This window comes from Leptopilina heterotoma, unplaced genomic scaffold, assembly GCF_015476425.1.
Source record: "Leptopilina heterotoma isolate Lh14 unplaced genomic scaffold, ASM1547642v1 Lhet_114, whole genome shotgun sequence".
NCBI lineage: Eukaryota > Metazoa > Arthropoda > Insecta > Hymenoptera > Figitidae > Leptopilina > Leptopilina heterotoma.
Window position 1 is genome coordinate 3,112,169 of NW_025110833.1, and position 12,512 is coordinate 3,124,680.

Genomic DNA, 12,512 nt, shown 5'->3' on the forward strand with positions numbered 1-12,512 from the left:
GATCTAATATTATTACTGTGATACCCTAGGATGATATGATATACTGCGTTTTATGCACCTGAGCGCGCAAAAAAAGGAGAACATATGAAAAAAAAGAGAAATACGTCCTGGAAAATGACATGAGAAAAAGGACCCTTCAAGTGTATTAAAAAATGGTTTATTTCATTTCAAATGGTATAGAAGGAAAGTAAAGACATTGGTGATTTTATTAAAAAAATTCACCCATCTATCGCACAAAAATTACATTTATACATCAGGGTTGCCACAGGTCAGGGAATTCAGGAAAAAGTCAGAGAAAACAGGGAAAAGGCAGGGATTTTTATTAAAACTACTGGAATAAAGTAAATGTTTAGAATTTATAAGAAAACTCCGAATTTCTGAAAAAACCTGAAATTTCTTCTATTTCTGACAATAATTTATTTTAAATAACTTAATTCTATTGAAGAACTGCCATAAAGTCATTACTTATAATTTATAAATCATTTAATGAAGTATTTTTTTGAAAAATTTTAATTTCAATTCTGTTGAAATTAGTTTCAATTTTAAAAATTTAACGCAATTCTTCGAAAGAATTCAACTATCTTAATAAATATAAAAATTCTTCGCAAAAATTCAATTATTTCCAAAAATTAAAAAAAAAATTCTCGTCAACATTTTAATTATCTTTATAAATAGCAAAATTCTTCGCCGAAATTCAATTATATTCATGAATTTTTATAAAATTCATAGTTGTAAAATTCAATTATTTTCATAAATAACAATATTCATTTCAAAAATTCAATTATTTTCAAAAAAATCTAAAAAAATTGTCGTCATCATTTCAATTATCTTTATAAATAAATAGCAAAATTCTTCGACAAAATTCGATTATTTTCATAAATAATAGTAATCATCACAAGAATTCAATTATTTTCAAAAATAATAAAATACGGTTGTTTTCAAAAATTTTTATAAAATTCATGGCAAAATTTCAATTATTTAAAAAAATTTTCTTAATTCAATAATTATTTCCAATATAAATCATAAAATCATTCGGAGGAAGTCAATTATTTTCATAAATAATAATATTCATCACAAGAATTCAATTATTTTCAAAAATTTTTCTCATTTCAATTACTTTTAATATCTACTATTTTAATAAAATTTTCCAAAAGAATTCAATTATTTTAACAAAATTTTAATAAAAATTTCACAGGAATTCAATTACTTACTAATTTTTTATAAATTTCTTCGCACCAATTCAATTATTTTTAATTTTTAAATGAACTTTCTCGAAAGAATTCAAATATATTCAGAGAATTGAAAAAAATTGTTGTGAGAAATTCAATTATTTCGAAAAATTTAAATAAAATTCTTTTAAAAATTATATTATTTAAAAAAATTTTGAAAAAATTCTTTACAAGATTTAGTTAATAAAATTGCAATTTTAATAAAATTTTCTTATACAATTGAATTATTTTCAATATAATTCTTCTTAAGAATTTAATTATTTAAAAAAATTGGAATAAAATTCTTCGCAAGAATTCAATTCTTTTCAAAAATAAACATTTTCACAGGAATTAAATTATTTAAAAAAAATTTTTTCTTAAATTCTTCCTCAGATTTCAATTATTTTCAATTTTTTAATGAAATTTCTCCATGGAATTTAATTATTATCAAAAAGTTTTAAAAAATTCTGAGATATTCAATTATTTAAATTTTTAAAAAAATTTGAATAAAATTCTTCACAAGAAATTAATTATTTTCATAAATAATAATATTTTTCTTTGGAATTCAATTATTTTCAGAAATAAAATTCTTCACAGAAAATGAATTCTTTAAAAAAATTTTTAATAAAATTCGTTGCAAGAATTCAATTATTTTCATAAATAACAAAACTTATCGCAGAATTTCAATGATTTATTTATACAATTTTAAATAAAATGATATAAAATTGCATTTATGCTTAAATTTTTTTTAAATTTGCCGAAAGAATTCAATTATTTTTTAAAATTTTGATAAAATTTTTTATAAAAATTCAATTTTAAGAAATATTCAATTACTTAATAAATTATTTATTTTTTTGTTTAAATAATTGAATTCTCGAAATATTTTCTAATAAAAATTGATTTAAAAATGAATTTCACTTAAAATTTTACATAATAATTGAATGTTAAAAGCATTAGTTATAACGAGAATTTTTAGAAATAATTGAATTTTGTTGAAGGTTCAAAATTAAAATCTTTGAAAATTTGAATTTCAGAAGGTTTGAATTTGGAAATCTTAATTTCCTTAGAAAAATAATAATGATTAAATATTTATTTAAAAAGATGTTATTGATGTTTTCGAATAATTTTTCAATTACTGAAATTCGTAAATAAATGTAATAGAATATTTTTTTGAGTATCTAATAATTTTTATAGAGTGAATCAGAATCTTCTTCAGAGTCAGGGAGAAAGTCAAAATTTTGTCTGGATATCAAGGAAAAGTCAGGGAAAAGAAAATAAAATTTTATTTCTAAAATAAGTATTTAAAAAAATAAATATTTTATTTTTAAAATAAAATTTTATTTTGTTAATATATTTTCATGACATTTTTATTTTATTGTATAAAATTATATAAAATCACAAGTGCTTTGAAATAGTGCCCTAGTAAAATTTAAAGTCGAATTTTTTTTCGCATTGTTTGCGACTGAAAATGTTAAATAAATGTTTTGCTGTTAATATATAGCGCATTATAGTTGAATGGAAGTATGATCGTAATAATGAACGTATATAAAATAAATTTAAAGACTGGCAAAAGTACATGGCTACTATAAACGTTTGTAGGTTACTTATAAAAACCGTGGAAACCAACCGCGGAACGCGAAGAAGTTACTAAATGGCTGCACAAGATTGCCGCCGGCTCCCATCGGAGTTTTAACTTTTTAATAATATAATAAAGTGAGGGAGTATCTTATGATACACCAACCTCATGGAGAATTACCTCAAGAGGATGAGAAAGAGTTCCCTTTTCTTTATACTCTACAAAACCGCAATACAGGCACCGCCGCGATTGATTATTATTATCATTATTATTATTATTATTATTTTTACTCGACTCGAACTCTTCACCCTCACAAGTCTAAGCAATTCTCTTAAAGCACGTTTCAAACTCATTAAGGCCAATTGATCTGGTAAACAACTTTGTCTTGCGCTTCTGTCCGCGTTTTCCTTCAGCAGTAATAATTTATCCCTTTGTCGTGCCATTGAGAAATTTATATTTTACTGATTTTTAAATCGAACGAAAATTCATTTTCTTTAGTCAAAAAAAATTTTTATTACTTATTTAGCATATAAAATATATTATTTATAAATATAATTGAATTCAGAGAAAAAAATTATTATTTATGTAAATTAATTGAATTATTGAGAAGAAATTTATAAAAAATTTGTTAATTATTCGAAAACATCAATAACTTCTTTTTTAAATAAATATTTAATTATTACTATTTTTCCACAGGAATTAAGATTTTTAAAAATGTCAAATTCAAACCATTTGAAATTAAACAACGTTTATAAAAGTATTATCATAATTTTATATTAAGAATATTGTTACTGAAACTTTTTAAAAATTATTTTTATCATTTCAATTCAACTATTATTTTCTATAATGTTTAACTTAAATTTTTTCTTTAAATCAAAATATTAACAATTTTTTTTAAAGTTCTTTGAGACTTTTTAAAATTATTTGTTCACAATTCAATTCTATGAAATTTCGATTATTCGGAAATTCTTCAATTAAATACACTGTAAGTTTTTGGAAATTTTACCAAAAGAAATTAGGAAGCAAATTCCATTAATTATTTAGAAAAATTTACTAACTAAATTTAATTTTTTTCTGAAATAATTGAATTTTTCTAAAAAGTTATAGAAAACTTTCTTTGAATTTAGAAACATTCCCATGAAATAGCAGAGAAAAAAATGCCAAAAGTTTTGAAAACTTCTCTTAAACATTTAGGAAAATTTCTTTATGAAAATACAGGAAAATTTCTGAGAATTTTGAAAAATTCACATATTTGGAAAAGTTTCCATGTAACTTCAAATTTTTTTAAAAAATTAAATTAAACTTTTTCAAAAAAAATTAATTCTTTAAAATTAACTGTTAAAAGTATAGAAAATTCTTATTTTCAAATATTTTAAATTGAATCCTTTTCAAAATTATTCAATTATTTAAATACAAAAGTAAATAATTTATTGAATACTTGAATGCTTCTTAAAATTGATTTCTCATAAGAAATTTTATTAATAAATTTTTAAATAATTGAATTCTTTCAAAGAATTTTAATCAAATTTTTTTAAATAATTCAATTTTTCGAGGAATTCGATTAAAATTATACTTAAAATAATTAAAATTCTGCGATAAACTTTATTATTTATGAAAATAATTGAATTTCTAAAACAAATTTACTATTCATAAAAATAATAATTGAATACATAAAAAAAATTTATTATTTATGAAATTAATTAAATTAATGAGAAGAAATTTACAAAAAATTTGTTAATAATTTAATTCCTGTGCAATTTTTATTATTTATGAAAATAATTTGTAAATGTTTCAATACAATTTTATTAAAGAATTGAATTTTTTTAGCAAATTTATTAAAATAGTAGGTAAATATTGAAAATCATTCAAATCAGGAAATTTTTTAAAATAATTAAATTTTGGAGAAGAATTTTCTTATTTATAAAAATAAATTGTGATTTTGACGAGAATTTTTTTTTTAATTGAACTTTTATAAAAAGAATTTTATTACTTTTGAAAATAATTAAATTTCTCCAATCATTTGTAACTTCTCCAAAACTCAATTCTTTAAAATATTTTTAACTAAAATTTTTCCATAAATCCATTATTTTTAATAATTAATTATTAATTAATAAATTAAATAAATTAATTGATAAATTAAACTAATAATTTCAAAAAGAATTTGAATTATTAATATTTTGCAAAAATCTCAGTTTTTTAAAATTTCTAAATAAATTCATTACAAATGGAAATTTTATAAAATTTTAAATTCTCAATTGAAATTCTGAGATAAGTTTTTTTATTTATGAAAATAATTGTAATTGAATTATTGCGAAGAAATTTATAAAAAATTTGTAAATAATTGAATTTTCGTGAAATTTTTATTATATATGAAAATAATTTAAAATTTTTGGTACAATTTTATTAAATTTTTTTAAAATAATTGAATCGTTTGGCTAATTTTATTAAAATAGTAGATATTGAAAATCATTGAAATAAGGAAAATTTTTAAAAATAATTGAATTTCGAAGAAGCATTTTATTATTTATAAAGATAATTGGGATTTGGACGAAATTTTTTTTTTTTAATTTCGAACATAATTGAATTTTGTGAATATTGTAGATGCTACTCTTTTAAAATTTAATTAATTTTGAATTATTAAAGTAAAATTATTCATTAAATAATTGTATGATAGTTTTTCAAGAATGAAGTTATTTAAAAAGAAATTACTGTCAGAAATAGAAAAATTTGAAGGTTTTGTATTAGAATTCGTGGTGATTTCATTTCGCAAAAAAGACACAAAAATTCAGAATTTTCTTATGAATGCTAAAAATTTAAATTTTTTCACTACTTTCTTAATAAAAATGTCTGACTTTTCCTTGAATCCCCTGTCTCAGAATATATGATTATTGTGGCATTATAATAATAATAATATGTTCCAATTAATATTTTTTTATTTATATGAAAAAAAATTTGAATTAAAAATTTTTAAATTCTTTCTTTTAAAATTGTTAATTTTATTTAAAAAAGTATGCAAGAAGTTAGCCGCGCGCTTTAGCGCTCGAATTGTTGCTAGTAATAGTTAATAAAAATTGTTTTTGACTTTAGATAATTAAAAATAAAACTTAATTTAAAGCATAGTGTAAATCTAAAAAAAAGTATCCGAATTCCAAATAGTAGCAAATCCTAAAAAAAGTAGTAAATAGTAGGTTTTAGTAGATGAATACGAAGCCTGCTTAAAAAAAGCAGAAGAAGTAAATTTGTGTTAGTTATTATTTTTATTTACTTTTATTATTTGATATAATGAATAAATCAATGAATAAAAAAAATAAGAAAATAATAGTGGAAAACTATAGTAAAATTTTTGGCCTAAATTCCGAAAAATAATAAATAAGAGAGGAGAGAGAGAGAGAAAGATTGTCAAGAATGTGAATTTATGCTAATAATAAATTATAATTCATCCCAACGGTGTTAAATTCGAGGAAACAAAAAGGGAAGGAACCGGTAGCAAATTCGATACCCTTGATTACATATTATGCTAAACATGAGAAAATGGCCTTTTAAACAGAACATCTATATTTATGTAGTCCGTAACATTCAAATTAATCGCAATTTTCATTCCAGCACGAGACATGCATAATCAATTGACGATCGTAGAACGTCTTTATAGTGAAATTCACTATCCCGCGAGGCAAAAAATCAACAGATTTTTTCTGATAATTTTTTTTCTCTCTCAAAATTCTAATTTTTTTTAAAAAAGAATGTGACTTATTTTTTGTATTGACTCTAAAACTTGTATACAGAATTTTGTTTATATTTCTTTTTTCGTTTAAAAAAGAAAAAAAAGAAGAAAGGAAATTAATGGTATCTATGTTTCGTCGCAGAATTGCATCGGCGATTACATTCCAATTATGATTTTTGCCTGCATAATAGCTTGGCAATAAGTTGTGCTCATCACCTGCATGTATATATGTATACATATATTCCCGAGAAGAGACTAAAAGAAAACCGCCACACGAGATTGCGTGCACGAGAAATTACAAAGTAAACGCCTTGCAAACAGAAATAAAGCGAAAAAGTTGAAAAGCGAACACTTTTGAAAAATAATATTAAAAAAGAATAAATTATTCTTGTATATACTTGTTCTTCAGTGTTCTTCTCTGAACGTTATACCAGCTTTCACCAAAATTGAAAATTACAATCTTGTTGAACCATTGATTTCTTCACTAAAAATATCACATCTCCGATAAAACCAATTACATGTTGATTTATGCTTGTCACCGACTAAAACTAAATTCAATTATAAAAAAATATCGGATGTTTTTTTTTAAATTAAATTTATTAGAATTGTTTCAGTTTCGACGAAAATAAATACATATTAAATCTTAATAATTTTTTATTTGTGTGATTTTTTATTGAGTGTTCTCAACAAAAACTTTTCTTTTTTATTTTCTTCGACTTGTCGTAAATTGTCAACTGTCTAATCGAGATGTTTTTTTTTCTGTTTCATGTGTTGTTCTCCATGGTGCTTGTCTCTAGGATCCATCTTCCGTGAGTATATAAACACATTATAGGAGAGAAACTGCAAACTCCAGAGCCAAACGAATACTTAACAAACGTGAAATTCACGAGCAATCGTGGGTGGACAGATTTACGCGCATTCTAAATATAATATTTTACATATGTTCGTATGTTCGTTTGTTACATGTTTTTACTTCCATTGGACGTCTCATCTTCATCTTCATTTTCAATATGTTACGTGACAACATTACACTGCAATTATTCAGGGCGTGAGTATTTTCTATTTTTTATTACAAAAAAAAACTTGATTTGTTTTTAGAGAATTTTGATTGATAATTGATAAATTAGTTTTCTTGATGAATTATTAGGGTAAGTGTACCAATTACTGCAAGTGTAGAAATTACTGGGACTTTATAAGAAATATTGTCTCCTATTTTTGAATTTTTGACTTTCCTGAAAGTTGATATTAACTTAACTGACACCTTTGGAATTTTTAGTTGCGAAATTCATACAGTTCGCAAATAAAAATTCCGAAGGTAGCAGTGAAGTGAATTGTCACTTAGCAATTAACCTGGAAATTTTAAGGAATTTTATTAACCTTGAAAAAAACCTGGAAAAGAACTTAATTCTTAAATAACTATCATATAAAATTATTACTCAAAAATTTTATTACAAATTTTAAAGAACTTAAATTTTTGAAAAATTTTAATAATTCAAATTCTTCTAAACTTTAATTATAAAAACAGTAAAAAAATTAAATTTTAGAGAAGTTACAAATGATTGGAGAAATTCAATTACTTTCAAAAGTAATAAAATTCTTCGCAGAAATCCAATTATGTTCAAAAATTTTAATTCTCTTTAGGTATAAATAATAAAATTTCAATTATTTCGAAAAATTTAAATAAAATTCTTTTAAAAATTCTATTATTTAAAAAAATTTCAACCAACTTTTTTACAAGATTTAGTTAATAAAATTGCAATTTTAATGAAAATTTCCTATACAATTTAATTATTTTCAATACAATTCTTCTTAAGAATTTAATTATTTTCAAAAATTTTAATAAAATTCTTCGCAAAATTTCAATTATTTTCAAAAAAATTTCCTCAAGTCAGTGGTTTTTAATATCTACTAATTTAATAAACTTTTACAAAACAATTCAATTAATAAAAAAAATTTAATAAAATGTTACGCAAAAATTAAATTATTTTCATAAATAATAAATATTTCATAAGCAATTAAATTATTAAAATTTTTTTATAAATTTCTTCACAATAATTCAATTATTATAAATAATCAAATTTTTTTTACAGAGATTTAATTATTTTTAATACAATTTTAATCGAATTCGTCGAAAAATGTAATTATTCTTAAAAATTTTATTGAAATTCGTCAAAAGAATGCAATTGTTTAAGAATTTTTTTAATAACATTCTTTATTAGAATTCAATTGTGAGAAAGATTCAATTATTAAATAAATAATTTATTTATATATTTAAATAATTGAATTCTCGTAGAATTTTCTAATAAAAATTAGTTTATAATTTAAATTATAAACCCCTTTTATACATTTACATTTTACATAAATAAATAAATAAATTTTTAGATAATAATAATTGAATATTAAAAGCATTATAGCGTGAATTTTTAAATACAATTTTGTAGAGGTTTCAAATTAAAATCTTTGAAAATTTGAATTTTTCATAATTTTCATTGTTAATTTTATAGAACTAATTTTTTTGAAGAATAATTTTAATTTTCCAATTCTGTTGAAATTCGTTAAATAGTTTAATATATATTTAACTAGTTATTAAAAATAATGGATTTATAAAAGAACTTTAGTTAAATACACAAAAATAATTGAATTTTGAAGAAGTTACAAATTATTGCAGAAAATCAATTATTTTCAAAAGTAATAAAATTCTACGCAAACGTTTAATTATTTTAAATAAACTGTCATAAATAATGAAAATTTCACGGAAATTCAATTCTTTACAAATTTTTTATAAATTTCTTTGCAATAATTCAAATATTTAAGAAAAATCAAATTTTTTATAGGATTTACATATTTTTTAAACAATTTTAATCGAATTTCTAGAAAAATTAAATTATTTTTAAAAATTGTATTAAAAATTTTTAATTCGTCAAAAGAATTTATTATTTAAACATTTTTTTAATAAAATTCTTTATTAAAATTTAATTTTTTGAGAAACATTCTATTATCAAATAAATTATTTATTTTTGTATTTAAATAATTGAACGTTCAAATGAACGAAACACTTTTTATTAGAAATATTTTTATAAATTACCGTTCGCAATAAAAATTAAAAACTTAAATTTTACACTTAGAAACTTTATAATTCAATTTTCTTCATATCAACAAAAAATTATTGTAATAAATATTTAAATTAAAGAAGAAATAAATAAATTTCGTTCATTTGAACGTTCAGAACTTTAGGATCATGAATTTTGAAAAAGTTTCATAATTTTAATTATTTATTTTATAGAACTAATTTTTTTGAAAAAATTTAATTGAATTTTTTTGAAACTATTTGAAGTTTTTATTTTCTAATATATATATTTGATTGAAGAATTTTCTAATAATCGAATATCGAAATTTCGTAAAATTGAATTGTAAAATTAGATTTTAAAATTCTCAAAGAATTTTTTAAAAAATTATTAAAAATTTAAAAATAATTGATTTAGAGAAGAATTTTAGTTGGAAAATAATTGAATTGAAATGATGTAAATTGTTTTGAAGAAGTTACAGTAATAATATTCTTATAATATAAAATAATGATTCTGTTATCTTTAATTATAATAAAACATGAAGAAATTGATCACTCCGAGTCGAAGACTCGGAGTGCTTCGATTTCTTCATGTTTTATAAAGGTTTGAATTTAAATATTTTGAAAATAATTTTAATTCCGTTGGAAAAATAATAATGATTATATATTTATTTAAAAAAGAAGATATTGATATTTTCGAATAATTTAATTTAGTAAAAAAAAAACCCCGGGAAAATCCCGTTTTTAACCTGGAAAAGTCAGGGAATTTCAAATGAGTAAAAGCGTGGCAACCCTGCATAGTGAGGTTGTTACTTTATTACTTCCCACTTTTTATTTACTTTTACCTCTTTACTTAAAAGAGACCACTGAAGAAAGATGCAAGTAACCTCTTTACTTAAGAGAAACCACTGAAGAAAGATGCAACGAGAGGTTAAGTTAAACAGGTTAAATTAAGTTAAGTGAAAGAAAGTGATATTCTTTTTATACAAAACTGAGGTATCAACTTCCGAAAAATCTTCCGCAATATTCAGTATGAAATTTTTTAAATTTAATACCCGAGGGGTCAGAGGGGGGGGGGGTGGAATATAACTGACATCTCTATATAACTGCATGGTGAATGGCGCCCCCAACCCTACGGGGGTCCCAGACGTCGTCGGAGACATCAGCGCCACGGGCGTCCATTGTCTCAAGGGGAGTTTCGTTTTGGTCCAGTCAAAACGAAAGCTGGACCATCCCATTGCTGACACACTCGCGGGGGTCCAGTACCCCGTCGCGGATCTCAAAATTAATAATAAACGAAATTCGAATTCTACCTGGCACACAACACGTAATATCAAACACCGCAAACTCATTTATGCGAAATTTCATCTTTACTTCCTCGAATAAATTTTCATAACACTTCTTTTTGAATTTATAACTTTCGAATGTATATTATATATCGGAAATTAAAATTAGGTTATTTTGACATTAACGATTTATAAATTGGATACAATTTATGTACACATGAAGAAGTTGGCGTCGACGGTGATCGGTGAAAATTATTATTTGGAGTTATTCTAGGAATTAAAATGTGACTAATTTTTTTCCTCATTAAATTAATTTTAATTAATCTAGAGGACCTTTGACGAATCTAGGTAAATTATCTTAGATTAAAATAATTATTAAGTAATGAATAAATTAATTATTTAATTTGAATTTCCCGCCAGGAATCATGGTACAATTTAAATGTATTTCACTTTCTTCTAAAATTATTAAATTAAAATATTTGGAGTATAAGTTTGGAGTATATTTAAAATTACTAGAAATTATGTGTAAACAATTAGGATTGAACCAATTTTAATTAAATATTTGATTTAATATTAAATTTAACTAAATTTTTGAGGCGTCTATTACCGACAGAGTAAGCAGTCAGCGCCATCGGTGGCACGTAACCTACTTAAATTTGAGACCACGTGGTAGTAACACCTCGTTATGTCAGCCATTTTGATTTTCTATATTTCTATCTCTTTTCGGAATATATTTTAAAAAAGTAAAACAATTAAAAATTGGACCACGTGGTAATGACCTCGTTGTGTCAGCCATATTGATTTTTCTATTTTTCTATCTTTTTCCCGAGCATTTTTCAGAAAAGAGACACTAATAAAAATGGCCACCACAATGAGGTCGACACGAAATGGCGTATCACAGTTCTACTGTTCTCATATTACTTTTAACTCCAATTTCAATTAATTTCTCTAAATTATTTCATTCTTATTTTTGAAAGTGATCAAAATTTGCAATTTTTTAAAATAAAAGTAAAGCAATAAAATCTGTGTTATAAAGTTTATAATTGAATTTAAAGAAGAAAGAGTGCTTGTGAAAATTTTAATTCGAACCACGTGGCAGGATGAAGTGATCGAAAAATTAGACGACAATAGAAAAATTATTCGAAACGGAGGAAATAGCAATAAGGATGGTTAATAATTAACAAAAGAGGACGGAAAACCTTTTGAATTCGCCAATCAAGGTAAAATTTATAAACATAACCTGTAATTTTTTTTCTTAAATCCCTTTCTTCAGAGGGCGTCACACTGAGAAAATATATTTAATTCTAATAGAAAAAAATAATTTTAGACTATTTCGTTTAATTAAAGTCAATTTATAAGTTTAATTACAATATATAGAAAATATCTATACTATTTTGATTTTTTTAAACGAATAATTATATTTTATTCGAAAATATCTTCTGTTTTGGTTTAAACTAAAAAATATGTTTAAAAATTTTATTTTTAATTGAAATTTAAATATGTTGATTAGTGGTGAATCATAAACTATTTTAGCCCCATTTTTTGGAAATGTTGCCCCTCCCCCTACTGTAATTTGTAATATTTTTACAATTTTCTGGAACTAAGTGAAAATAATTCCTGTTCTTCATATTTTATGGACTTTTCCTTACGTATAATT

At 22.3% G+C, this 12,512-nt stretch overlaps 1 protein-coding gene across 3 annotated transcripts in view; it reads left to right on the plus strand.

The window, feature by feature from the left end:
• LOC122507464 (ankyrin repeat domain-containing protein SOWAHB) overlaps positions 1-12,512 on the plus strand; it is a 229,485-nt gene that overhangs the window by 135,918 nt on the left and 81,055 nt on the right. For all 3 annotated transcript variants that reach the window (XM_043620195.1, XM_043620187.1, XM_043620203.1), the window contains 2 exons: positions 7,303-7,314; positions 7,551-7,553. In XM_043620195.1, the coding sequence (XP_043476130.1) occupies positions 7,303-7,314; positions 7,551-7,553 (15 nt within the window). The remainder of the gene's footprint in view (positions 1-7,302; positions 7,315-7,550; positions 7,554-12,512) is intronic.